Consider the following 26,483-nt stretch of genomic DNA (forward strand, 5'->3'; position numbering starts at 1 on the left):
AGCAAGACTCAAGATCTGATTGTGTCCGTGGCTTAAGCACTGTATCACAAACTCAGCCCAGTCCATTCAATCCCAGCCATGAGCTATGCCTTGAGTGAGTTGAGAGCCTCAAACCTGAAACCCTCCCTCCCACCCAGGCACCTGGATGGTGTGACTGGCTACAGGTGCTCAGGAGGTTTAACTGCCTTTGCTTTGGTTCATCAGGTTACTCAGGCAGTCATCTGAGGTGTTGACTGGTCACAGTGTCAGATGCCTTGCCGGCTCTGGGCCTCATTCATCCAAGCGGAGACATCAGTGTCTCTGATCACAACACTTTTGCTGTTGGCTTTTGGTCATGGGCAGCCAAATGGGGTCACAGCAGGCTTCCCTCCTTCCTAGAGCCAGTCACCTTTGTCCTTCTCACTGTGGACAGGGAGTGAGAACTCTGTGCTCACATGCAGAAAATCACAAGCCCCAGAGCCATTTATCAGGTCCTGGTAGAGTTTTGGCACCTGATCAATAACATGGATTTCAAAATACTCAAATGGGCTGGGTGTGTCAGGTAAATGGCAAACTGTTTGCTTGGTGTATGTGAAACTTAGGTTAAACATCAGTGCCACAAAGCAAACAAACACAAACTGAGCCACACCTTCTCTCAAATATACCATGTTATACATCTAAACAAATGTTTTCATTTTAAATTGTTACTTTAGTAGAGTCTGGTGAGATGGCTCAGCAGTTTTTGTTGTTGTTTGGTGTTTTGTTTTGTTTTTGAGACAGGGTCTCACTATGTAGCCTTGGCTGGCCTGGAACTTGCTATGTAGACAAGGGACCCACCTGCTTCTGCCTGATAATGGGATTAAAAGCATGCACCACCACGCCTGTTGCCTGTTGAGCACCAATCCCCCTACTCCCCACCCCCCACAGGGTTTCTCTGTAGCTTTGGAGCCTGTCCTGGAACTCACTCTGTAGCCCAGGCTGGCCTCGAACTCACAGAAATCCGCCTGGCTCTGCCTCCTGAGTGCTGGGATTAAAGGCGTGGGCCACGGCCCAGTTGAGGACCACTCTTATTTTAATCATGTTCTTATCCTTCCCTTTCTTCCTCTGGATTATTTTGTACATACTCCTAGGTATTATATAATTTCAGATCAAAATATTTCAGCGTGTACCCCTGGAGGCGTCTTTTTCTCTTATTTTTAAAAAATTTTTTTCATTTCTTTTTATGTACATGGATGTTTTTGCCTGTGTTATGCTTGTGCACCACAGGCATGCAGTACCGGAGGAGGACAGAAAGGGGCATTAGATCTCTTGGGACTGGAGTTACAGACGGTTATGAGCAGCCATATAGGTACTGGGAATCAAATCCATGTCCTCTGGAAGAGGAGTCAGTGCAGTTAAGAGCATAATTGTCTGGCTTAGTGAGTTTTCCAATTCCTCTTAATCTGTCAATTAGATTCCCTTCCTCTTTCTTTAGAAATTATTCGATAAAGAATGTTTGTTTTGTAGCCCTAAGGTCTGCACTTTTCAGACTGGTCTTCATGGTGTCATTTAGCACCACCCTTTAGTCTCTATTTCCTGTAAATCTGTGTTTGCATCTGTAGGTTAGTCCAACGGTGGACTCTGGACAAAGCCATCTCTATAGGCGCCACATTCGCTCCTACCAAGGGGCTCATCTTACCGATCTGTCTCTTGCAAAAGGACCTTTTAAAGGTGAATGTGATCTCTACACGAGTACGTGTCACCATCCAGTCTGAGCAACGTGGGTAGCAAAGCTGGAAAATGATGGTTTGAGCTGGAAAATAGTGTGGTCGAGCAATGAATGATATGCTTGTGTGGTGGGTAAACAGTCCCTGAAGGAAACTCCCGAACTCTTCTGTGCAAAGACAACCGCCGGGGGTGACTAATGTGAACGGAACAACAGGGACATTGATGGAGAAATTGTGTGTTGCTTCTAAAACCAGCTTTGTAGTGTGGGTGGACGCGCCAGGCGTCTGCTTATAGTCACAGGTGTCTCTTCAGGACCCCTAAATGTCCCTGTGTGTCGCTCTTAAGTTTTAAAGTTGGAGACGCTGAAAAGCAAGGCACACCTAGCATCCCACCGAGGCCCCTCGCCTTAGCTCCATCCCACAGCCCCGCACTTCTGGACGTGCTGACAAGGGTGCTTGGGTTCCACCCTGCTCCTCCCCGCCCGGTCTGCTCCATCTAGGCCAGAGTGCGTTCAGAGCACGAACGGGGTAAAGGATGCTTTCAGAACGGACAAGAAAAAAAAGGAAGCACTTGGGGAAGCTCTGGACGGCGCAGGCGCAAAGTATCCAAGCTGGAGGGCCGGCTTCGGGGGACGACCCTCAGAAGTCCCAGTGCCGGCTCCGCGGAGGGACCCCAGCCGGTGTTCGCATTCGAATTTTCCATGTGGTCGGTGGCGGACAATTGCGAAGTCCCGCCCACCGCTATCGCCCCTCCCCTCCCCATGACGCAAAGAGGAGGAGCCTCTGAGTCTTCGCGACAGGGCAGGCTACTTTCTTGAGCTCCTCCTACGCACGCGCAGATCGGGAACTCGCGCCGGCGCAGTTCGGCCCCAGCCGGGCGGTCGCCCCTCCCCCTCCCTAGCAACCGCCTCCCGCTCCCTCCTCCGCCCCTCGGCCTGGTGTGCGCACGCGCACCCCTTCCGGGGCTCGCCCCTCCCTCCCCGTCACCCGTAACAACCACTCGAGCCCTCGCCGCGCCCCTCGGCGCTCCCTCCCCGTCCCCCGTCCCCGGAACCGGCGGTCGAGCGGCGGCAGCCGAGCCTGTGGCACGGCTCTCTCCCCGCGGAGCCGCCGGCATGAACGCATCCCGCCTCCCCGCGTCCCCAACCCGGTCCTTTTGACAAGAGGTAAGCGCGCGTCGTCGTGGAGGACTAGGAGCGTGCCCGGGTCCCCGCCCCCGGCAGGGTCCCACTGCCGCGGCGGCCGCGGGCGCTCGTCCTCTCGGAGACGGCAGAGCCGCCTCGGGCCCCGCCGCCGCCGCCGCCCCCATCCGGCCCGCCCCCTCCGTCCAGCCCCGGCCTGCAAGGAGGCGCTCCCCCGGGGCCGACCCTGGGCTGATTTTCAAACACCAATTATCATGCAATAGAGGCAGCCCCGGCCTCTGGTGCCATTTGGCGGTGGTCACTCCGGATGCCCGCGCAGGGAGTGGATCTGGATCAGGCCCCCAAAGCCGAGAACCAGCCCGAGTTCAGGGAGCTGGCGAGCAAGCTGGTCCTTCCGTGTAGTCACTTTGGGGTAAGAGTTTCTTAATCCAGGCATCACGTAGTGCTTGCATCCTCTCCTATCCGTCAGAACCTGGTAATCTTTCTCCTTTTATTTGGGAGATACCTGAGAACTAATTTCTCAGTTGAAAAAACGTAAACGATTATTGGATTCCCCACCGAGCACCAGCATTGTAAGGTTTACGAGAGTGAATGGAACGCGGTCTCCGCGCTCCAGGACGCGTCAGCGCTGGAATCAAGATTAATGAAGGCTTGAGTTTGGAGGAGAACTGAGGAGTTAGGTTCACGGCCTCATGGTTTGAAAGCTGGGAGTGTAAGATCATCTCACAGAGATGGAATCTGGAACGGCGAATGGCATGCTTGAGGTCACCCAGAGTTACTAGCCTTTGTAGTTTTCCAACTGTTGGAGGGTGGCTTTTCAGCATAGCCTGCTCCTTCTGAGTGCTACGCCACGCCAACATAACAGAGAAAGTTCCAGCGCTGTTTAAAGCATGTAAACATGGTAGAAGTGCAGCGATATAGATTGCAATTCTCTGAAATATATCGGTATAGAGTTGTTGTTTGTTTGTTGGTTTGGTTTGGTTTTTTCGAGTCAGGGTTTCTCTGTGTAGTTTTGGTGCCTGCCCTGGATCTCTCTGTAGATCAGGCTGGCCTCGAACTCACAGAGATCGGCCTGCCTCTGCCTCCGGAGTGCTGGGATTAAAGGCGTGCGCCTCGACCGCTCGGCTTGTTGTTTGTTTTTTAACAGCTGGAATTTGGGGTGGTTAGATACTCGATATTTGAACTTTTGAATGTCTTTTCACCATATTCAGATAATATAACATCCTTACTGTTTGAACCTCAGCAGGACTGGTGGGCTCATTGGGTTCTTTTTTTCCTTTGTTTTTTTTCCCTCTCTTTTAAGTAGGTGGCCAAAACGTACCAGATGACTCTGTACACAAGGGTGTTTGCAGAGAAAGCCACCCTTGGGGGCACTAGAGTGATTATGTATGCAAAGGAGGGTTCCTTGACCTCAGGCTTAAGCATGTAATTGATTACTTTGCAGGATCACAGCTGCAGGAGACTGGAGGTTTTTGGAGCCCCTTCAGAAGAAGCTGGGCTGCTCCCCTGCCATTTGTAGCCAGCCAGTCTTTGAAATTGGAGCATTCAGTTAGAAAACAGGGGGCAACAAAGTTCCCTTTGACGCCAGCTCTTGAGTGTCCAGCTCTTGAGTGTTCGATAATTTGAGAAACAGCAGCCCCATCAGTGTCCGGTTCCCCATCTCCATGTCGTCCCCAGAGTTTATGTCTTAACATGTTACTATTTTTGCTTGACTCCTTATGGAAGTTGTTCAAGAGAAAATAGAGTAATTGAATCCTAGGACTTCATTGCTGTGGAGGACTAGAATTCCTGACCCAGGGATGCTGATGTAGGGGCAGAGGGCCCCCTTAGGGCCAGCGTGGCTCCATCCATGTGGGCCTCCTTTGTGTTTTCTTAATGCCTACTTACTTTCCCCGTCAGAATATTTTGGCATATCATCTTCCTTTTGTGTGTGTGTGTGTGCTTGGGATTATGACCTGTGGTGGTCTCTTTAGGATATGGCATGATACGTGAATTCAGACTCACTTTTTTCTGTAATGTGGTTATTTATTATACATATTTTTGTTTTTCAGGAGTAAGAAGATTGCTATTAAATTACAACCATGGTGCAAAAATACCAGTCCCCAGTGAGGGTGTATAAACACCCCTTTGAGTTAATTATGGCTGTAAGTACTCCACATTTCAGTTCGCTCCGGCTTCTTTTTGAGATTAAACTTGGATGATCTGCAAACAATGCTCACTGTTTCATTGCTTCTCTTGCTCTGCTGGTTTGTGATTGTGATTGTGTCCAGACTCTGAGGTTTGTTAAAATACAAGCCTCTGAAACTGCAAATCTGTATGTTTGTGTTTTTGCAATGTTTCTGGGGTGATGTGTGCGCTTGCATCATTCTCCGCTGGAGAACACAGAAGTGGGACCCTGACCCAGCACTTCCTGTGGATTTTCTGGTTTTCTTTGTTCAAGTAGCTGCGGACAGGGAGTGCAGTGCGGTTTCTCCCTTGAGATGCTTGTTTCGGTGAGAATTTGGTCCTGAGGGAAGTCACCTCCATTGGTCTCAGGACTGAGTATTGTACGTTGGAGTCTTCCCTGCGTTAATGAGCAGCACTGTTCAGTAAGTTTTTCCACCAAATAGTAAATCCATGATTCAAACCCAGATTCCACAAATGGCGTGGTTAAAGTGTTTATTTTGTTATCTGTCAGAATTGGGCTGACAAGCATTTTACTGGAGTACAAAAAAGCCAAGCACCCTTTTCAGTCCCTTGTAGATTACTGCAGAGTGGTGCTTGTCATTTCTTTTGCCTTACTGTTAAGGTGTGAGGCCCCTATGGAAATCTATGACATACTCAGGCGAGTGCGTCTGTCATGAGAATTATACATTACGAGATGCACCTGTGGCCCTGGAACCAAGCTCAGAACATGCACAGCCCAGCAGCGAGATGAGCGCTGCTGCATTTGGGGCCCCGTGCCCATCCTGTCCGAATGAGTACCCCAGGCTGGTCTGGAACTGGAGATCTTTCTGCCTTGGGCTCCCAAGTGCTGGGGACTATAGCTGTGCACCGTTAACTCTGGCTGCTGCCTTCCTCCTACCCCCGGGCGCTGTTACCTGTGTCTGCAAGAGCTCAGGCGTTCCTGTCCTTGGAGCATCTACTCAGCATATGCTTTGATATTAGTTAGAGCTATGGTCTTGAAAAGCAAAATACAAACTCAAATCTTCTCAAGGGAACATGGCTTGCTTCTTTTCCCTGATTGAAGTATTATTTGTGTACCCTGAAAAAGGCCTCATGCAGCTGTGCAGTTTAGTCAGTTTTAACAACAGGACAGGACGTTTGCATCCTTTACCACAGACAGCTCCTTGTACAGCTTCTTTGTCAGGTGTGAGCCTTGGTTGTTATTATGGGTAGGGAGCTTTGTATCCTAAAAATAGTTTTGTATTTCCCCTAAATATTTTATGTGAATGATTTGTGAGAAAGATGCTTTTCTGTTTGCATGCTGGCTTGGCTTTTGATTGTATGGGGCAAGCCTCACCTCCCCATCCCCTCACCTCCCGTCCCCACCCCACCCCTCCAGCCGTCTTGAAAGGAGTTTTGTTAAAGGACATACTTTATGTGATAGGAATCACACAGATGTTCAGGAATTCCTACTGGGACAGGCTGGAGTCTGGTGGTGGAGGGTGGCTCTTGGCAGCAGTTAGCTGCCCCTGGAGCTTCTCTACATGGGACCCTGTGTCCCACCACCCACTACTTTACTTCCTCCCTCTTCCTCCCTTGGGGCCTGCTGAGCTGGCCACAGCCTTGGGGTCCAGTTCATCTCTGGCATTTCTTGTTGCAGCTTCAGTTTGGTGGAGCCAGTTCCTGTCCCATTTCCTACTTCACATTTGAGAGAGAGAGAGAGAGAGAGAGAGAGAGAGAGAGAGAGAGAGAGAGAGAGAGAGAGAGAGAGAGAGAGAGAGACAGAGAGAGAGAGAGAGAGAGAGAGAGAGAGAGAGAGAGAGAGAGAGAGAGAGAGAGAGAGAGAGAGAGAGACAGAGAGAGAGAGGCAGAGAGAGAGAGACAGAAACAGAGAGACAGAGAGACAGAAGACAGGACCCATCCTCCTCTTGGGCTGAGGCTGGGGTGTCCAGGTTCAGTCTGCAAGGCGGCTGAAGTCAGGGAGGAGGCATGGGGCAGTCCCTGTGTGGAGAGGCACCAGGATGGGGCTGGCAGGTTATGTTTGCCAAAACTTGGTGTTTTAAAAAGCTTTGTGTGGGCTGGTGAAGTGGCTGGGCTGTGAGGCTGACCCACATGGCGGGAAGGGAGAACTCATGAGCTGTCTGCTGACCACCACACCTGCACTCTGGCACGAATACTACCCCTTCCCTAGGAAATGTAAAAAAATAGTTTTTTTTTCTTGTTTTTGTTTTTTTCAAAAATCTTGCATTGAGTCTGTGATCAGAAGCAGAGGTTAGCTAGCCTCTTCCTACCCTGGATTTCCTAAAATGGTGTATGGATTGCTTAGTGTTCAGACTTCCTGATTTCCTTTACTGTCTTCAAAATTAGGAAGTTTGCTTTGCAAATTTTATGCATGACTTTTGCATAAATTCAAATTCAAAGCCTCCCCCAGTTTTTAAAAACAAGCCACTTGTAAACTACTTTTGTTTTTGGCAATGGGTAACTTCCTCTTGGATTGTTAGTTTTTTTCGTAGATCTGAAAATAAAATACATTTCCTTCCTCCTCCCAGAACTGGGATTGTCTGTTGTCCAGTTTGGTACAGCATCACCCGCCCTTTCCTGACTGTGCTTTTGAGGCATAAGAGCCTCAGCATTTACTTTGTTTTATTTATTTATTTATTGTTGTTGTTGTTGTTATTATTATTATTATTATTATTATTATTATTATTATTATTATTGGCTTTTCCCCAGCAGGGTTTCTCCGTGTAACAGCTCTGGCTGTCTTGGAACTCACTCTGTAGACCAGGTTGGCCTGGAACTCAAATATCCGCCTGCCTCTGCCTTCCAAGTGCTAGAATTAAAAGTGTGTGCCACCATGTCCGGCTATTTATTTATTTTTATTAAGGCAGACAGTAGTGTATTATATGTAGCCCAGTGGCCCTGAGCATCCCACTGTGGCTCATCCGTGGAGGGGGAGGAGAAGGAACCATTCCAGTTACACTTTGTTCTATGAAGCCAGGGTTTGTGATTTCGGAGTGCAGAAAATCTTCAGGTGAACATTGCTGAGTACAGACAGGAATCACTTTTTTTTTTTTTTTTTTAGCTGAGGATCGAACCCAGGGCCTTGTGCTTGCTAGGCAAGCGCTCTACCACTGAGCTAAATAACCAACCCAGGAATCACATATTTTAATTGCATTTCTGTTAAATTAATGAAAGTTCATTATTGGCTTGAGTGTCAGCAACATTTAAAAAAAAATCTTGTTAAGCTTTCATTAGCTCATTTGAATTAAAATATGGCATTTAAGCAAACAATTGAAGTGACGGTTTTGAGCAATCATTTGTGACATTCTGAGGTGTGTGAGGGGACTTAGTGGGGGATGAGATTCTCAGGCCAATGTTCCTTTCATCACCCGAGTTCCTACTAATGCACATTCCAACATACTTTGTGAAGGTTCTGGGCCATGATGGTGTCCACGTCTTCAGGTTTCAGCCAGACACATTTCCTGGTGTGGCTTGTCCTTCTTGCTTCAGCTCCTTGGCCTACACAAAGGATTTATGGTCTCCCGGGGGTACCTGGTGCATGCCACAGATCAGGGGTCAGGACCAGGCAAAAGTTGAAATACTAGGGTAGCAGTGTTTCATTTTGAAAATTCTAGGACAAAACACAAGTTTTACAGCTCAGCCAGCCAGGCAGAGCAGTGCCTGTGATAGCTAGAGAATCCCAAGTTCAGCCTGGCTGGGCTGCAGAGGGAGACCCTGACTCAGAAGTGAGACAAAGACTTTGAGGTACACCACTCCCCTCCCCCAGGGTTAAAGACATTCTGGCTGGATATGTGAGAGGGAGCTCTGGAGAGGTCATGGCGTGAGAGCGCTGGTGTTTTTTCTGTCAAGGACAACGGTCCCTTTGGACAGTTGAGATGTGTGGTGGAAGGGTCTGATACTTGTGCCCTCCTAACACTCCCAGCTGACTAGTCCTGCTCCTGCCCTGGCCTCCCTCCCCCTTTTTCCACACGTCTGTTTCTCTGTCCCTGGTGGTACTGCTTGCCACAGAGCCTCCTCCTGGATGCCAAGTTCAGACACCCTGAAGATTGTGCCTGTGGATCGTGCAGTTTGTCCCCACTGTGTCTCAGCCCCAGCACCTGCCCAGCCTGAGCCCTTGTCCCTTAAGTAGTAGTGACCCAGTTAAGTGTTCATTTTCCTCCTCGGTCTTTGGGTTCTGGAGTTGATTTCCTGCTACCTGCTGTTCCTTCACGGCCCTGCCTGCCTGCCTGCCTGTGTCCGGCCCTTTAAGATCATTCTGTTCTGGCATGGTCTGTGAGCCTGGTGTCTCTGCCCCTCCGCGTCTTTTTATATTCCTTCGCCTCACATGTTTGCCTTTCCCATCTGTCTCTTCAGATCTTGTTCAGCGTGTCCTGCCCTGCTTCCTTGATGCCTCTCAAGGCATGCCTCATGCCCCCCCTCCTTTTTTCCCCCTTCACTGCTGGGGGATGAACCCAGGGCCTCACGCATCCTGGGCACGTGCCCCGCTGCTGAGTCTCACCCCACACTTCCGACTTGTTCTTAGTATTACATCAGCAGTAGGTAGTTGGCTTATGATCGCATTTGCTTGTCAATGTGCCGAGTGTTCCTCCGAGTGGAGGTGTCGTCTGTTGCTGCCCTTGGTCTGAAAGCACACAGGCATGTGGGGCCCGAGCAGCAGATTCCTGCTTGGTCCTCTGAACCCCGAGGACGAGGCTCTGTCTGGATCTGGTGGGAACTCAGGATCTAAACAGCAACTGTGACCTATTCTCCCAGGCCTCTGTATTTTCTCCGTGAGAGAAGCAGTGTGCTGGGTCCTTAGGTTGTCACCAGAGAAGACCCCTGATGACAAGTGTATGTAATGCTCCTTTTTCCTGTGAGGTGTGCAGAGCTGTTGGTGCACACAGGGGCAGCAGTGAGGGGGTCACTGCACAGCTGAAGAACAAGTCTCCATTGCCAGTGCGGTTGTTGATTAAATAGCCCACCAAACACAACCCGTTTCTTCTGGTTTCCTGTTGTGTCTCACAGCCTCTCTGGAAAATAGCTGAGAGGAGGAGACAGAGATTTGTACAAGTCTAGATGCCAATTCCACCAGCCCCAACTGGTTTGTACCCTAGTGAACCGCCAGTGGTGGACGGCCACACCCTCCTTGGCCTTTTTCTGGTACCCCTTTGCCCATGTCCAAGTATCAGACAAAATGAGTCCCTTTGTACACACAGATGGTTCTGCTGTGACTTTTAGATCAGATAGACATTTATCTTTAAGCTTTATTATTCCAGCCATATGTAAACAAGAGGAGAGGGGAGCCTACTGTTTCCTAATAAGCCCCTGTGGACTCTGTGGGGTCCTGGGCACAATCTTAAACTAGAGTGTATCCTGAGGAGGTGGCTCTGCTCCCTGAAGGTGGGTGGGGTGGGATCTGCAGATCAGTTTGCAGTGGTGAGTATCTAATGTTGTCATCCAACGATTTATTATTTTTTATATTTATTTTTATGTGTGTGAGTGTTTTGCCTGCATAGATGCAGATGCACCATGTGTGTGCTTGGTACGCTCATATGTTAGAGGAGGGTATCATATCCCCCCCCCTAGATTTGGAGTTCAGATGCTCGTGAGCTGCTATGTGGGTGCTGGGAATTGAACTTGGGCCCTCTGCAAGAATAGCCAGTGCTCTTACCTGTTGAGCTATCTCTCCAGTCCCCTTTTATCTTCTTGAACTGCCTTTTCTTCCCTTCACCTTAGGTTTCATCCTTGGGTCTATTTTTGTTTCTGATTCTAGTTTCCAATGTTGTGGTAATTAGATGTGATATTGCAATTATCTGTTGTTTGACCTCAGACATCCTGGTGTGTGGTGAGTTCCTTTCTCCTTTTTCGTATGGATTTGTGGTTCAGGCTGGATTTAGACTCTCCATCTCCAGAGTAGCTGAGATTCTAGGCCCATGCCTAGCTAGAGTTCATTTCTACTTTCACAAATGAGCAATGCTCCCCAGGAGACTTCCTCAAAGCATCCATGCAGACCGGCACTGATGGTGCCTGGGGTCCCAGTGGCTTGCTTGGGTGGGCGTGCTATGCTCTCTGATGAGGTTCAGCAAGCACAGTGCCCTGCTGCATTCAACAAAAGCTGACTGACTTGCTGTTAAAAGTGGGCTGGCCATTCTAGTTTGCATGTGGGGAGCAGGCCTTCCCAGCCTTCATCCCACTCCTTTGCACGCCAAGTCAAATCATGTTTACTTGCAAGGGGGTTGGAGGGTGGGGGGCATTGTGGGTGCTGTAGCATTTTTTAGAGAAATGACAACAACAACAACAACAACAACAACAACAAAAACTCCAAACATTGCATTATGGGAAATTTCAGGCATACACAAATAAAGAGAACTGTAGACTCCCATGTACCCATCACCCAGTTCCCAAGTGTTATCATCTTGTGGTGATTTTCTGCTGTCCTTTTTGGTACCCCAAGTCAGGTTGTTGGTTATGGGCAGTATTTCTCCGGCTCACAACACAACCATGTCACCACAGTTAATAGTCCTTCCTTGGTATCGCTCACTCCACCGCCTTCTCAGGTCCCTAAAAAGTAAATGGAGCTATGGCTTACTTCAGTGGTCCTCAACCTATGGGTCTCGACCCCCTTGGGTGTCGTATATCTGATCTTTACATTATGATTCATAATAGCAAAAGAACAGTATGAAGGTTGGGGACTTAGCTAAGTGGTAGAGTGCTTGCCTAGCAAGCACAAGGCCCTGGGTTTGATCCTCAGCTCCAAAAAATAAAAAAAATAAAATAAAAAGTACAGTATGAAGTAGCAATGAAATGATTTTATGGTTGAGGCCACCACAACATGAGGAACCATATTGAAATGAAAGAGTCATAGCACTAGGGAGGCTGAGCCTGCTGGCTTACCTGTCTCCTGCTTCCAGCAGAGTGGTTTGCTGGTGGTGCCTATCTCTCGGCCTGGCCCTGTCCCCAGCTCCTGTCCTCCTTGTTTGCATTCCTGCCTCTGGTTTGTTAGGGAAACTGGGTCATTTGTCCTCTGTGCTGCTGCAGCCTTTTGCTGATTTAACTGTTCTCTTAAGCCAGGATGCAGAGAGGGCCCAGCCTGAATACAGTCATTTAAACACATTCTCCATCCTCCAAAATGTGGATTAAAACCACTGTTCCTGGTCATTCCCTGATGAGTGCAGATGCTGTGGATGTGCATGCCAGGTGCCCAGTCTCTTCAAGTTAAACTGGGCTGTCCTATTTATAGTTTCTTTTTAACCCAGTGACTTGGGTCACATGCTTGTACCTAGCACCATGGCTTTATTGGCACAGTTTCTGTGAAGTGTATGCAGGAAGCTCTTGGTGGAAGACTGGTCCATGGGAGGTGTTTTGGCCAGGTGTCCACTTGTGCTGGTCACTTGGGCTTTGCCCTTTCCCACACTTCTTCCTTCCAGCCCTTCATGAAAATGACTATTGTAGAGAGAGACAGGTTAGAGTAGGTGGCAGCTATTACAGTTGGCATGTATTTCTTGTGTGTTTCTATTGGTGCTGAGGTAACTAACATGGCAGGTACTGCCTGTCACCCTTGGAAGGGTAGGATTGGGGGCTGGGGTGGCAGTCTTCATTTAAGGAAGATTGTATGCAGTTCCTGTTCGTTCCAGCTACTGCAGAAGGATCACTGGAGCCTAGAATTTGAGACCAGACTGGTTTAGTGAGAAGTTGCTTGGAGGAGGGGAGGAAAGGAAGGAAAAAAAAGTCTACCTTTCACAGATGTGTGCTACCCTGTTTTGCACCTAGAGGTTTGGACAGTTACTAAAGTCCATTTAGCTCTTTATCCTGAATATATATTAAGCAGTTTATCTTAAGAATGAGTCAGTCTTGGGAAGAATGCTGGTTTGTCTGCCTGACTTCTGGGAACAGTTGATTTTATCTTTTTGTTGGGGATTGAACTACACTAGCTACATCCTAGCCCTTGGTCCTGCAAGTTGTGACAGAGGTCACATTGGAGCATCTTTTGGTCAGATGTGTTTGTGATTTACACTTGGATCATGTCCCAAGAGATTCTGATGCAGATCACCTCATGCTGAGGTTGGTTGTTACTGTAGCTGCCTGAGAAACATGTTCGCCACATAGCACACTGTTTCTATTAGCTTCTTGCTGAGCACATGGTTCGTTTTAAGTAACGTTCTTAACCCTTGAGTGACTAGTAATCTGATAATTTTTATAAAAAGATCTAAGTCTGAGAAGTTATTATTAAGTGAGTCTGTTTTCTTGGTAGCTATTACTCTGTGATATCAGTTTTCCTAATCATGAAACGCTTTTCTCTTCTCTCCTAAGTTTCTTGCCTGTGCACATATTAAAACCAAGGCCAGAACTAAAAGTTTCAGGTACATATATTCAGAAGTAAATTGATTTGTGGATAATGGGATCCTGCAGCACTGGCTCCCAGACACCATCACCTGCATTTTTACTGGCTAATGTCATTGTTTAGAATAACAGTTCTTACCATTCTGCATTCACACTGCTGAACCAGAATTTGTAGTGGTAGGCGCACAGTCTGGGGTCTTGCCATCAGGTACTGATATGCACTACTTCACTTGGCAATTTTATTCTTTTTTTTTTTTTTTTTTTTTTTTTTCGGTGGAGCGGGGCAAGGTTTCTCTGTATAACAGCCATGGCTGTCCTGGAACTTGCTTTGTAGACTAGGCTGACCTCTAACTCAGAGATCTGCCTGTCTCTGATACCTGAGTGCTGGGATTAAAGGCGAGTACCACCATACCCGACTTAATTTCATTAATTTTCAAGACTGGATAATGTAATCCATTGTGTATGTACATATCCATCCATTCATTCATTGATTAACATTTTGGTAGCTTCTGCCTTTTGACTTTGAGGTGTAATGTACATTTTAAATATTTTTAAGCATGTATTCTGTGTGTCTATAATGTGTATGGAGTGAGAAGACAGGCAGCAGGAGTCGATTCCTTCTGTACACCATGAGGGTCCCAGGAACCATGCCTATGTTCAAATGGCTTTCCCTTCTGAGTTATCTGGCCAGCCCTGCACTATACTTTTTGATTTTGTTAAGATTTATTGTTCTGTGTATGAGTGTTCATCTGTATGTATGTATGTGTGACATATGTGTGCCTGGTGCCTGCAAAGTCCAAGAGTATCAGATTCCTTGGAATGAGCTACAGGTTGCTGTAAGCCACTGTGTGGGTGCTGGGAACCAAACCTGGTTCCTCTACAAGTGCTCTTAACCGCCGAACCATCTCTCCAGCCCATACTGTACATTCTTACTCTAATATTAACAAAAAAAAATAATAATTCCATTCCTCTCTACGTGTGTTGTTTTGTTTTGAACTTGTTTGTTTGAGGACATGGTCTTGCTCTGTAGCCCAATCTGACCTCAAATTCATGATCCTCCTATGGTTTCTTGAGCACTAAGGCATGTGCAAGCAAGCCCAGTTCCAGCCCATCCTTTACCTTGGGTAGACTCAGACCAGTTCAGTCATTCCAAGGAGAGGATGATTTACATCTCCTCTTTTCTGTAGTGTTGGGACTCAAACCCAGGGCCTTGTCCATGTGGCACTGGCTTTCCCATTCAGCTAGCGCCCAGCCTGCTGTGGAAGTGGGATGATGAAGCAATAGCTTTCCACAGGTGGCTCTGTCCCTCGAGGTCTGGCGTCAGTCTGGACTGCTCTTGACTTCCTGTCTTCTGTGACTGAAGCCTGACGCCGCCGCAGAGCTGATAGCAGTGGGAACTTGGCCTGTCTCGGCCAGCTCCTCCACTGGCCTGCTGACTCCACACGGCTTTGCTTGCGGTTCATGGCACCAGATAGTATTTCCATAGCTCATTGCATTCTTTTCTGTGGGCAAACACATGGCGTTTTTAAAGCTGACCGCTGCAGTTCCCTGAAACACCAAATGCTTTCTCAGAAGGCCATGGATTATCTTTTACGCTGTGAAAAGTCAAACAGCTGTCTGTGCTTGACTTGAAGGACTGCAGAACTGACTGACTGGAGGTGCATTTATATTTGGTTTGTTCCCTTCTGTTTTATCCTTTTCTTTTTTTCTGGACACAGGCTGTCTCACCTATGCTGGCCTCCATCTCCATCTCCCTGGGGGAGGACCCTCAGCTCCCCATTGGGCCTTCTGCCTCCACATCTCAAGTACTGAAGTTATAGGCTTGTGCCACACACCTGGTCTGGGAGGTTCTGGTGATTTGAGTCCAGGGCTTCCTACATGCTAGGATGCTAGGAGAGTATTCCCCAAACTGAGCTGCCTCCAGCCCTAATGTCCTTTTATTCTCTAGTGGGGGCCGGCTAATGTTGGGATTTTTATTTTGATAACTGAAAAATTGTGCGTCCGCATTTAGAGTTCTTCTGCTTTTCCACGTGTTTGTGGCCAGGCGCTGTCAGGCAGCAGTGGTTGGCTTTGTTTATTTTTCTGTGAGCAGCAGATGATGCTGTTTTAATAGTTGAACCTTAACACAAAAGAGTGGGATTAACATGCCGCCGCCGCCAATGTGTTAGAGCCAAGTATAGCACAAGCTACTTGGTGGGCAGGAATGAGGATTTCAGTGGAGGGAAGTGGTGGGTGGAGCAGTCTCTGGGCTGCTTAGTAGAGAGACCAGCAGCTGGACTTGCATGGGTCTGTGTCCCAGTTGTCAGGACCAGCTGGATGTGTGCTGTTGTTGTGGAGTTTGCCCTTGAATAAGGTACCCCTGCCCTCTAGTTTCCTGGCATGATTGTTTTTGATGGAGGGTCTGGCCATGCTTGGCTCAAACTCCTGGCTGAATCCTCCCATCCCAGTCTCCGTGAGGGGCTGGGAGTGCAGGTGCTGGTACACTGGGCTTCCTTTACTCTGTTGGTACCCATTTAAATAACATTATAAATAAAACGGCTGCTCAGCACTTGGGGTATTTTAAAGGGCTGTCAGCTGGGAGTAAGGGTGGTGCGCACCTCTAATCTCAACACCCAGCGTGTAGACATACAGATGGAATGTTTGAGGCCAATCTGGGTGCATGATAAGACTCCCATTGGCCAGGAACGTGTCCTGGGCACAGAGGTGTTGCTTTACTCTTAGGAATCCACATCGGCCAGATCCTTAAACTGAGTTTTGTTTGAAATCCAGCCAGTGGTTGGTAGTTGCAGGGGGAGGGGACATGTCCTTGTATTAACCAGTCTGTGTCCAGGTGGGTGGTCTGTTGACTGAGGAGTCTTGAACATGTACAGGAGACCCTTCTGTCCCTTTGGTGCAGTACTTGGGTGCTGTGGTCCTCCAAGGTTGCTGGACTGGGGAAGTTGTCCTCTCCTAGTGTATAATCCAGGCTGGCTTTGATCTTGTGGTCTTCCTGCCTTAGCTTCCAGAGTGCTGGGATTTCAGGCGTGAGACACCATGCATGGCTTTAAAGAAACTTTAAAGAACTTTAAAGAAACTTAGAGAGTATTAATTGTGTAGCAGTAAGGCAGAGGAGGACCATGTGTCATTGGGGGTGGAAAATGATTCTAAGCCCAATATCTACCTTCTGGAATCTGGTGATTCTCTGGAGAGTTGACGCAGCTCGTTCCCTTGTGTGGGTTCTCAGGTGTGTAGTGGGCAGCAGAGCAGTCTCCACAGGCTGTCTGATGAGGCCATCTGGCTTGGTCTAGAGACCAGCCTGGCCTCCTATGTAGCTGACAGGGAGCCTGCTGCTGAACCAGCTTTTGCAAAGCAAAGAGCACAAGTCCAGGAACAGTAGCTAACATGGGAACATGCTGCAGAGCCACATTATTGATCAGACTGTACAAATGAATGAGCTTTAAAACTGCCGGCCAAGGAACTGCCTGTAAGCAGAAGTTTCTGTCCCACCAGCAGCTCCCAACTACCTGGCAGCTGCTTCCCAAATAATTGACTCAGAGGCTTAATATTACTTACAATTGCTTGGCCAGTAGCTCAGGCTTATTACTGACTAGCTCTTACATGTAAATTAACCCATAATTCTTATCTGTGGTTAGCCACATGGCTTGGTACCTTTTCTCGGTATGACATTCTCATCTTGCTTCCTCTATACCTGCTGGCAACTCTGACAACCCCCTTCCTCTTCCCACAGTTCTCCTAGTCTGGCTCTTGCGCTCAATCTCTTCCTGCCTGGCTTCTGGACAATCAACGTTTTATTAAATCAATTTGAGTGACAAATCTTTTGTTTGTTTGGTTTCGGTTTTTGGTTTTTCAAGACAGGGTTTCTCTGTAGTTTTGGTGCCTGTCCTGGATCTCACTCTGTAGACCAGGCTGGCCTTGAACTCACAGAGATGCGCCTGCCTCTTGTCTTCTGAGTGCTGGGATTAAAGGTGTGCGCCACCACCACAGCTGGGCTCGAATGACAAATCTTTACACCATACAAGAGAATTATTCCACAGCAACTGCCCCAGTGGGCTGACTTTGTGTTGCAAACTAGAGCAAGCCCAAGCTCTCCTCCAGCCCTTTAGACATTGAGCAACACTCAGTTGCCCAGGGGCCAGTTTACAGTCTTGCTTGAAGAGACTTCCCCTTGAGCCCAGCAGTGGTGGTGCACACCTTTAATCCCAGCACTTGGGAGGCAGAGGCAGGCGGATCTCTGAGTTCAAGGCTAGCCTGGTCTACAGAGTGAGTTCCAAGACAGCCAGGGCTACACAGAGGAACCTTGTCTCAACCCCCTCCTCAAGAGAGAGAGAGAGAGAGAGAGAGAGAGAGAGAGAGAGAGAGAGAGAGAGATCCATTCTCCTTTTTCTTCCCTTGGTTTTTCCCCCGCCTCAGATCCCTCCAGGCTTACCTATGCCCTGCTGAGCCTGTCAGAGTGCCCCTCCCTGGTGTTCATGGCCCTCTGGGTTTCTGTCTTTTGGGTGGATGGCATATGCCAGTCAAGGGCCATCTGGGAGTTTCAGGCTCTCATTTGCCCTGTCATACTGCCTTCCAGTTTGTTTTCAAATGACAGGCCTCAGAGGGGACCACTGAGCGGCATACATGATGGTAGAGGGGAGGGACGGAAGCAAAAATCCAGAAGTCAGTGGGAGCATCATGCTGCTGGGGTCAGTCTCTAGTACCAAACTGTGAGAGTGCCCAGAAGGCTTTTGTCTTGAGAACAGTAGTGGACTTTCTGGGGCTCTGGGAACCCAGGCTAATGTTGACACTTATTCAGGCCACCACAGAACCCCGTTCCTGACATGAGTCCAGATTGTGTTTCCTCATTGTGTAGGGAATGTTAATACTGCTAGCAGCAGGCTGGCTGATTCAGGACGGCCTGTATTAGAGGCACATTCTAGAGGACCTGTCATCATTCAGAGCCCCAGTCTGTGTCTTAGAAACCTTCTCTTTCTGTGCTCTACACCTTCGGGGCTGTATTTTGTGCTTCAGCAACAGTGTACTAGCTCACCATTGAGTCCGATCCTTGCCTGTGTGACCAAGGGAGAGAGACCAAGATGCCGACAGTTACATCTGGTTTCTTTTTTTTATGATTGGCAAATTACACATTAAAGTAACTGGTTTCCAACAAAGCCTCATGAATTTTACATCTTACATTTAGGGTCCTGGAGAGATCATTGCCATGTGAATTAGATGAACATAGGTTTTTATATGGTGCATTTTCAGAGAACCGCTGAATGAAATCCTTACTTTGGCCAGGCCCAGTGGTTTTTTTGTTTTTGTTTTTGTTTTTTTTTTTTTTTGAGCTGAGGACTGAACCCAGGGCCTTGTGCTTGCTAGGCAAGCGCTCTACCACTGAGCTAAATCCCCAACCCCCAGGCCCTGTGTTTTTAGCCTGAAATCTCAGTTACTCTGGAGGCTGAGACAGGCAGTTTGCAAATTCCAGGCCATCCTAGGAAACTTAAGGAGACCTGCTTTCAACATAAACAATAGAAAAAGAGTTGGGTTCTAGTGCCATAATGAAGTGCTTGCCCGGCGTGTGGGAGGCACGTCCAACATGCAGTACTTCAGGGGAGGAACCCCCAGAGCTGAGCCTTAGTTTCTGAGCTGTGGGCAGACTTGGCAAGCTCTCCTTGGTCTGCAGAGCTCGACTGGCCCTGGCAGTGTGCCCGAGGCTGTACTTCCCACTGCTTCCTTCCCTGAGGAAGTTAGTGTGCAGCCTTAGCTAGCAAACTGTGCTGGGAGCCTGTCATGGGACAGGCTCAGAAACACTAGGCACTTCTTAATCGTTCAACCGTGTTTTAAGTTGAGGAAGATGAACCGGCAGCTCAGTGAGCACTGGGGGTGTGCCCGCCCTCTGTGTGTGTGTGTTTGTGTGTGCATTCCAAATCCTGATGCCAAGTCTTCTCTTGTGGTTTGAAATGGTGTCTCCCTGTCCTGGAGAGAACAGAGCAGGGTCCAAATCCCAGAACACTCACTGTACTTCCTCACTTTAACATGCAGAGATGGTAGGAGCCTGCCTTTAATCCCAGCACTGGGAAGGCAGAGATAGGCAGATTTCTGAGTTCGAGGCCAGCTTGGTCTACTGTTCATAACAGCAAAATTAAATTATGAAGTAGCAAAGAAATAATTGTATGGTTGGGGTCACCACAACATGAGGAACTGTATTAGAGGGTCACAGCTTTAGAAAGGTTGAGAACACGGCTCTGGAGCCTCCCTCCTCGTCCTAGACTTTCCTCACTAGTGTCCTGTGTGGTGTGATTCTTGCTGATGAAGTCTGGTGACTTATAGTCTGCTCAGAGCCACACTCCCCTCCCCCAGGGACTCTGCTGTGTGCCTGTGGTGTCATAAGTCTGCCATTGCAAACTGTCCTGCTTTTTTAGTAATGACATAGAAACCTTTCTCCAACTTCGGTATATTACTTTTTGGAATGTTGTTCAAATAACTTAGGAAATGGTGTGTATCCCACCCTGACTCAAACATTTTGTCTGATGGTGACAACAGTGCTGGCAACCCTGCTGCAGAACTCTGTGTGCAGTAGGTAGGGACCATAACCCAGAGAAGCCACCCAGAAAGGTCAAGAACGGTTATCTGCAGGACTTAAGCATGTACAAGGTGTGGCATCCCCAGGCTGCTTTCTGCGATGCCAGTCTTGAACTGTTCAGACAGCAACAGGCTCATGAATGAGGACAGGTTGAGTTTTTTAATGAACTGGAAGATGCAGTTAGCCAGGCGTGCTCCATCAGACTTTGAACTTTATTTGAAGACTCAGTTGCTCCCTTCAGTCGGTTACTGTTATGAACATTTCTTCGTGGTCTTACCTGGGAATTCTTTTTTTTTATAAGATTAAAAAAATTATGTCTGGAGAGATGGCTCAGAGGTTAAGACCATTGACTGCTCTTTTAGAGGTCCTGAATCCAGTTCCCAGCAACCACATGATGGCTCACAACCATCTTTAATATGATCTAATGCCCTTTTGTGGTGTGCAGGCAAAAACATGCAGAAAGACCACTGTATACATAATAAATAAATATTTTTTAAAAATTTTGTCTATGTGTGATTGCCTACATGAATGCATGCATACCATGTATGTGCCTGGTGCCAGCGGTCAGAAGAGACTGTCAGATCCCCTGAAACTGAAGTTAGAGATGGTTGTGAGCTGCCATGTTGTGACTGGGAACTGAACTCAGGTCCTCTGCAAGAGCAGCAAATGCTTTTCATCACAGAGCCATCTCTCTGGCCTTTTGCAAGGGAATTCTTAAAAGAATAATATAAGTATTTCTGGATGTGAAGTTGACCTGGCTGCAACACCTGTCACCCATTGATAGCTAGGGTTGGTTGATTTGGCTGATCTGGTTGGCTAGTCCAGTGTCCCCTTCCTCCAGCACTGCTCCATAATGAAGAGGACGATGTTCTCCAAATAGAGGAGGGCTGGTCTTCAGTCAAGGGTGTACAAGTAGCTGCAGTCTCCTGCTAGAACCACCTAACACGCTCTCAGAAATACAAGTATTTCAAGATAGACTATCTAGATGCCCTTGTTAAATCAAGGCTTTAGCTGTCAAGTTAATTGGTCCTTATTAGGTTCAGCTAGAAGCCACAGAGGCAGTGTGGAGCAGTCTCCTCCACATAACCATATAAAGTAGATTTGAGTGGTCCTTGTCACCCTGGGCTCAGGATGGGCAGGAGGCCAGTGTTGGTTGCATTGAAATTCTGACACCTCCCCCCCCCCAAAAAAAAGCCAGTCATAGTGGCTTTGTAGTCCCATCACTTGGGAGGCTGAAGCAGGAGGATTGCCACAAATTTGAGGTTAGACAGGGGTTCTCTGTGTTAACAGTCCTGGCTGTCCTGGAACTCACAGAGATCTGCCTGTCTCTGTTCCTGTCCTCCCATCCTGTCCCCAGGCCTCCCCCCTCCCTCTGCCCCATTAGAGGCATTGAGCCACCACACCCCCACCTCAGCACATTCACATTTTAATAGAAGCTTTTAGCTGAGAGCTGGCTTGGTGGGTGCACTGGAGTCCTTTCTTTACCCATGCAGCCTTGTGGGTTGAGCATCGGGCTTTTCTGAACTAGAGCACCTGAACTATGATCAGCACCATAGACTTTGCCGTTTCTCTAAGGTGAAGTTCATATTTAAACTTCAAATAGGTTTAATTTTAGAGAAGATGGTTTGGGGGAATAGCTTGGTGTCTATCAAGTTTTTATATGCATGTCTTAGTTTTAGACTGGGACTGAGGATGGAGAGAGGGGACTCTATAGTCACCTAGCTGACTCCCCTGTGCATTTTATAGTTGTAAGGCCAGTGGTGTAGACTTGAGCGTGGAAATGGCTGCTTGGATTGGGTGTGTAGTGAGGTGTGTCGAAACTAATTAGGTCATAACTTTCAAAGGGGCTCAAGTTTTTAGAATTTTAGTTTTCTTTAAATGTATTATTAAGTATGAACACAATGTCGAGCATGGGCTCAGCAGTCTACCACAAGAGGCTCAAGAGTTTGAGGCAAGCCTGGGCTGCCTGGTGAGACACCATCTTAAAACCAAAAACTGAGTGTGAGCACCCAGAAGCCTGTAACTTAGAACCTTAGTTTGTTATTACTGAGCAGAATTTCAGACAGGGTCTGTGTAGTCATGGCTGGCCCAGAACTCTCTATGTAAACTAGACAGCCTGGTCTTAAACACAAAGAACCTCCTGCCTCTGTCTCCCAAGTACTGGGATTAAAGGTGTGTGCCATCAAGCCTAGAAAGAGGTAGGTTTTACTAGTGGCATTCTGTCAGGAATACACAAGCCCACAAAAGAATGACCTGTGATCTAAAGCAGTTTTCCCTGGGGAGCCGGCCTGTCATTATCTAGACTTAGGTGTCCGTAGGCCTTCAACCCTCCTGAGTGGTACTGGGGTTAAACCCAGGCCCTGCACTTGTAAGCACATGCTGTACCTCTGAGCTGCCCCTGCAGCCCGTGCTTTTGACTTGCAGCAATAGGGCCAGGGCACCGGAAGCATCTGTGGCTCCTCCTAGGAAACTGTACTTGGTGCAGGAATCTCAAAGGCTTCTCTGGAGTTGACCAGCAGCTTGCCACTGTTGTTATCTCGATAGGCAAGGCCGGGACTTCAGTCAGTCTGCCTCTCAAATGTGTCCAATGTTTGTTTCTTTGTTGGTAGCATTGGATAGGTTATGGTGTAAATTATTTACTCACTGATTTTCCCTCCAGGGTAAACCTGTGTCTGATAATCAATTTTTTGGTCATATCTAGTACCCCAGAACATCTCAGCTGTCTAGAAAACAGCTAGCTTGGTTTGTTAGCCAAATTGGGTGTGAACTCAGTTCATTTGGGGTGGGGTGGAGTTGTTCGTTAAACAGAATTTCTTTGAAATAAGTTTTCCTGGCACCGTGCAGTACTCAGCTCATTAATTCAAAGTCGATCCGCCTTCACTAAATACGGTTTTCTTTAGCACAGTGCTAGCTTTTAGTATGTCAACATGGAGTCCAGAAGTTGGTTAAGAGCTCAGAGCTCTGTTGCCACCTCCTAAGCTGCAGGCTCAGAACCCTGTGAAAGGGGAAGAGTGGGTGTGGAGGTGGGAGGAAGGGGTTAGTTACCCAGGAGGCAGCTTCCTTCTGGGGCAGGCAAGTTGATAAGGCCCTAGGGTTTTTATTTTTCAGACAGTTGCTGCCTTAAACACGAAGTGTGCAAATGGCCACCATAGCTTTCTCCTTCCAAAGCCAGTCTTCCTTTCAAGAGGCCTCAGAGCACTCCTGCCCTCTGAAGAAGTGACTTGGGCCAGCATCAGTTGGTTCTGTTCAGCCTTCCTTGACTTTTTGTGTGCTGAATGCTGGGTGTGCTTAGGATGTGCCCTGGGGAGACAGGACAGCTCTGGGCTTGCCACTGCCCCCTGGCTCTTGTGTGGCTCTTGGGGTAGAATGGAGCTTTGAAAGTAAGAGGCTTCCTGTCCAGCCTCCATGCCCATCCAGCCTGTGCGCTGGAGTGGGGAAGGAGACGTTGAGAGGGGTTTTGCCCTGCTGTCCTGCGTGGGGCTTGGACAAGTGCAGGTGTGTTTTCTGATGATTTCCTCATGGGTAGTGGTGGTTTAACCATTGTTTTGAGGACTGCCTGCCTGGGTCCTGCACACTACAGCTGTGTCCTGTCTTTGCTTCTTGGCCCTCCCATAGGATAGAGCTAGGGAAGTAAGTTTTCCATGAGACCAGCTTGCTTCTGTCTTCAGGGGCTACTTTTCCACTGGCTGGGAGCCTCGTAGGTTGTAGCTGCTGTTGAACTGAACACTAGGTGTTGGTGTCTGTGAACTCTGGAGACTGAATTCACACCAGCCTTCCCAGTCTTCTTTCCCGTATCCCTCAGTTTCCAGTGCTCACAGTGTTCAGGACTCGTGGGCCATGCTGAGTGAGAAGCAAAGACTAGAGTTGCTGGATTGTGTGGGAAAACTCTTATTCCATAATGTAAAATACTTTATTAACAAGACCTTGTTTCAGGCATTGAGGTTCTTATTTCCATGGGAACGAAGAGAGGCAGGGTTTGGTCCCTGCCCTGTGGTTGATACTGTCAGGATGAAGGAGCATGGAGGGAGGGGAGAGCTCGAGAGCACTCTGAAGAGAAAAGCTCTCTCCCCTTTAGCCTCTCCTGAGCCTGAGAGCCAAGGTGCTACCTGGTTGGTCACCTCAAGGTACAAGGGAGGGGCTTGGCCACGTGAGACTGCTCAGGTGTGGGACTACCTAGGCAGTGAAGGGCTTCAGTGCGGCTTCTGTTCCAGACTCCACCTGGGGCCACTCAGCTTCAAGAAGGCAGTGGTAGTACTAGCTGTGGTCTCGCCTGCCTTGGAGCCGAGCGCTCAGGAGGAAGAGGCAGGTGGGTCTCTGTGAGTCTGGCCATGGAGAAAGACAGACCCTGTCTCAAAATATAAAAAGAAAGACCCTGTCTCTATTGCCACCTACTCAAAAAAAGAAAAGAAAAAGAATGTAACGGTGTGTTTTAAAAGTGGCTACTGTAGGTATTGACAAAGAGCCTCCTTCCTCCCTTTGCTGTTTCTTGGTAGGTTCTTAGTCTGCTCTTTAAGAAGAGTTGTAGTTTGGAACCCTGTGTCCTTAACTTCTTGGTATGTCAGTGACAGAATGTGCAAGGCCAGCTCCCAGTCCCTTCCCCCCTCCCTCCCTCCCTCCTTTGTTTTTTGTTTTTTGAGACAGGGTTTCTCTGTGTAGCTCTGGTTGTCCTGGAACTTGCTCTGTAGACCAGGCTGGCCTCTAACTCACAGAGATCCTCCTGCCTGTGCCTCTCAAGTGCTGGAATTAAAGGCGTGCACCACCACCGCCTGGCCCCAGCCCCATTTCTAATGCAATGCTTTCTGCATTGCTGGGCAGAGAGTGGCACTCTTCCCTGGAATCACTCAGTTGGGGCCCCCTGAGCTCCTCTGTGGAGTGATCTGAGCAGGTGAATGAACTTCCCAGAGGCTGTTTGTGGTGAAGTGCACAGAGAGGTGGTCACTGTGTGACTTGTGAGATTCTGGCTGTCGTGGAGCTCAGGATCTGTTTGAGTGGAGAGAGAAAGAGGCCTGTGTGAAGCTAGACCTGTAAGCACCATCAGTGCCACGTGCAGGCTGCCTTCCTGCCAAGCTGTCCTCACATGACTCACTGGGTTTCTGAAAACGGGACTCATTGCTATTGGCGCTTCCCCCTCCTGCTGAGGATGAGGAGGAGGAGGGCGGGCTGCCTTGTCCCTAAGGAAGATAAGGACCCATGCATGTGTCATTGTGTTCCTGCTGGGCTGCCCGCTTCCCTCCTCCATTCCCGACCCTTGGGATACCTTTGCAGTTCCTTGTTCTTTTGGAACATGCTGTCCCTCACTGCTAACTGTAAACAGAGCTCAATGGGTCCAAGGCCCAGTGAAAACCCAAGGCCTGTCCTGTGTGTCTGCACACTACCGCCTAGTCAGGCTGGAGTTTTCTCGGGTTCCTTCAGTAGGCAGTACTGTGTGTGTGTTCCTGGGCCCTCTGCAGTGTGGTGGTCACTTGCTGCCTGCTCTTCCCACCCCGTGGCTGCCTAGCACAGTGCCTTCGAACTGTATGTTCAGATGGATATGACCTACAGTTTCACAATGAGCAGATGTGATGATCCAGGAGACCCAGGAGTGAATTGAGCCCTAGCCACAGCCCAGGCAGAGGGGTTCTGCTATACTCATGGCTGAGCCTACCAACATGCAGATGGGCGGGCCTGCGGGCTGAGTGGCAGCCTTGTCCACTAGGGGCTGTGCTTTCCAGCATGCCGGTGCTTTGGGGCTACACCTGGTTGCAGGAGAGTCTAAGCAGCTAATGTGTTTTCTAACCATTGTCACACATTTCCTCCTTAAATCTGCTTTTGGTTGTGGTTCATTAGAGACATTGCCATAAACCCTCTCCCCATTTTTAGTTAAATCTTCCAGAGGAGTGTGGCACCTGCCAGTCTTCCGTGTGCCTTCTTCATAGAGGGTGCAGGCAGCAGAGGAAGTACGGGGTTTCCCGTGCCTGGGCACTGCCTCCAGCAGTGCCTGTACTTCTCTAGTCTCTGGGTTGCTGCAGAGCCAACTAAACCTGGTGCTTAGGTACACTATAGATTCACAAATTACATCACGTCTTTCCTTCCCTCCATTTTTATTTTGAGATCATGTTGATTCATAATATTTTAAAATAACACAAAATGCTACTATGGTGAGCTGTGAGCTCTTCAGCCTGTTCCACTGTGGAGCTGCGTTGCAGAAATATGGTCCATGCACACTGTCAAGTACCGTTTCGTGTGCTCCAGTGACCCACTCTGCAGCCATTCCTTCTGCGCTTCCTCACACCCCTCACAACTTCTGGCTTCCTGTTTCTGTAAGTTTGTCTTTTCCTGAATGGTATATAGAGTCCAAGGTCATCTTAGTTACATAGTTAGTGTGAAGCCAACCTGGGATATATGAGACCCCCATCTCAGGGCAAAGCAAACAGTACAAGTGGATTCCTGTGGGTGTGGCTCCCTAGGCTGTGGACAGTGTGTGTGCAGATGTAGGGTCATTCCTTTTCAGGTGTGTGCACTTCCTGAAGGACATGTGGCAGTTACTGCTTTGAGCTTGCATGTCTGGCACCCCCTAGGTCTGGTGGCTTCATATTGAGGGTTCAGTCTTTAGAAACATAACTGCTTTCCAGA

At 48.4% G+C, this 26,483-nt stretch overlaps 1 protein-coding gene across 2 annotated transcripts in view; it reads left to right on the forward strand.

Moving 5' to 3' along the window:
• The first annotated feature begins 2,638 nt into the window (after window positions 1-2,638).
• The window catches only part of Sec14l1 (SEC14 like lipid binding 1), a 45,580-nt gene continuing 21,735 nt past the window's right edge, over window positions 2,639-26,483 (forward strand). Inside the window, exons 1-2 of one of the 2 annotated variants that reach the window (XM_036195556.1) lie at window positions 2,639-2,851; window positions 4,879-4,971. In XM_036195556.1, coding sequence (XP_036051449.1) covers window positions 4,909-4,971 — 63 coding nt within the window. In that variant the 5' untranslated portion in view covers window positions 2,639-2,851; window positions 4,879-4,908. Of the gene's footprint in view, window positions 2,852-3,050; window positions 3,240-4,878; window positions 4,972-26,483 lie in introns of those variants that run through there. The other variant, XM_036195557.1, reaches the window with a different exon arrangement.

This window comes from Onychomys torridus, chromosome 8 (genome assembly GCF_903995425.1).
Source record: "Onychomys torridus chromosome 8, mOncTor1.1, whole genome shotgun sequence".
Lineage (NCBI taxonomy): Eukaryota > Metazoa > Chordata > Mammalia > Rodentia > Cricetidae > Onychomys > Onychomys torridus.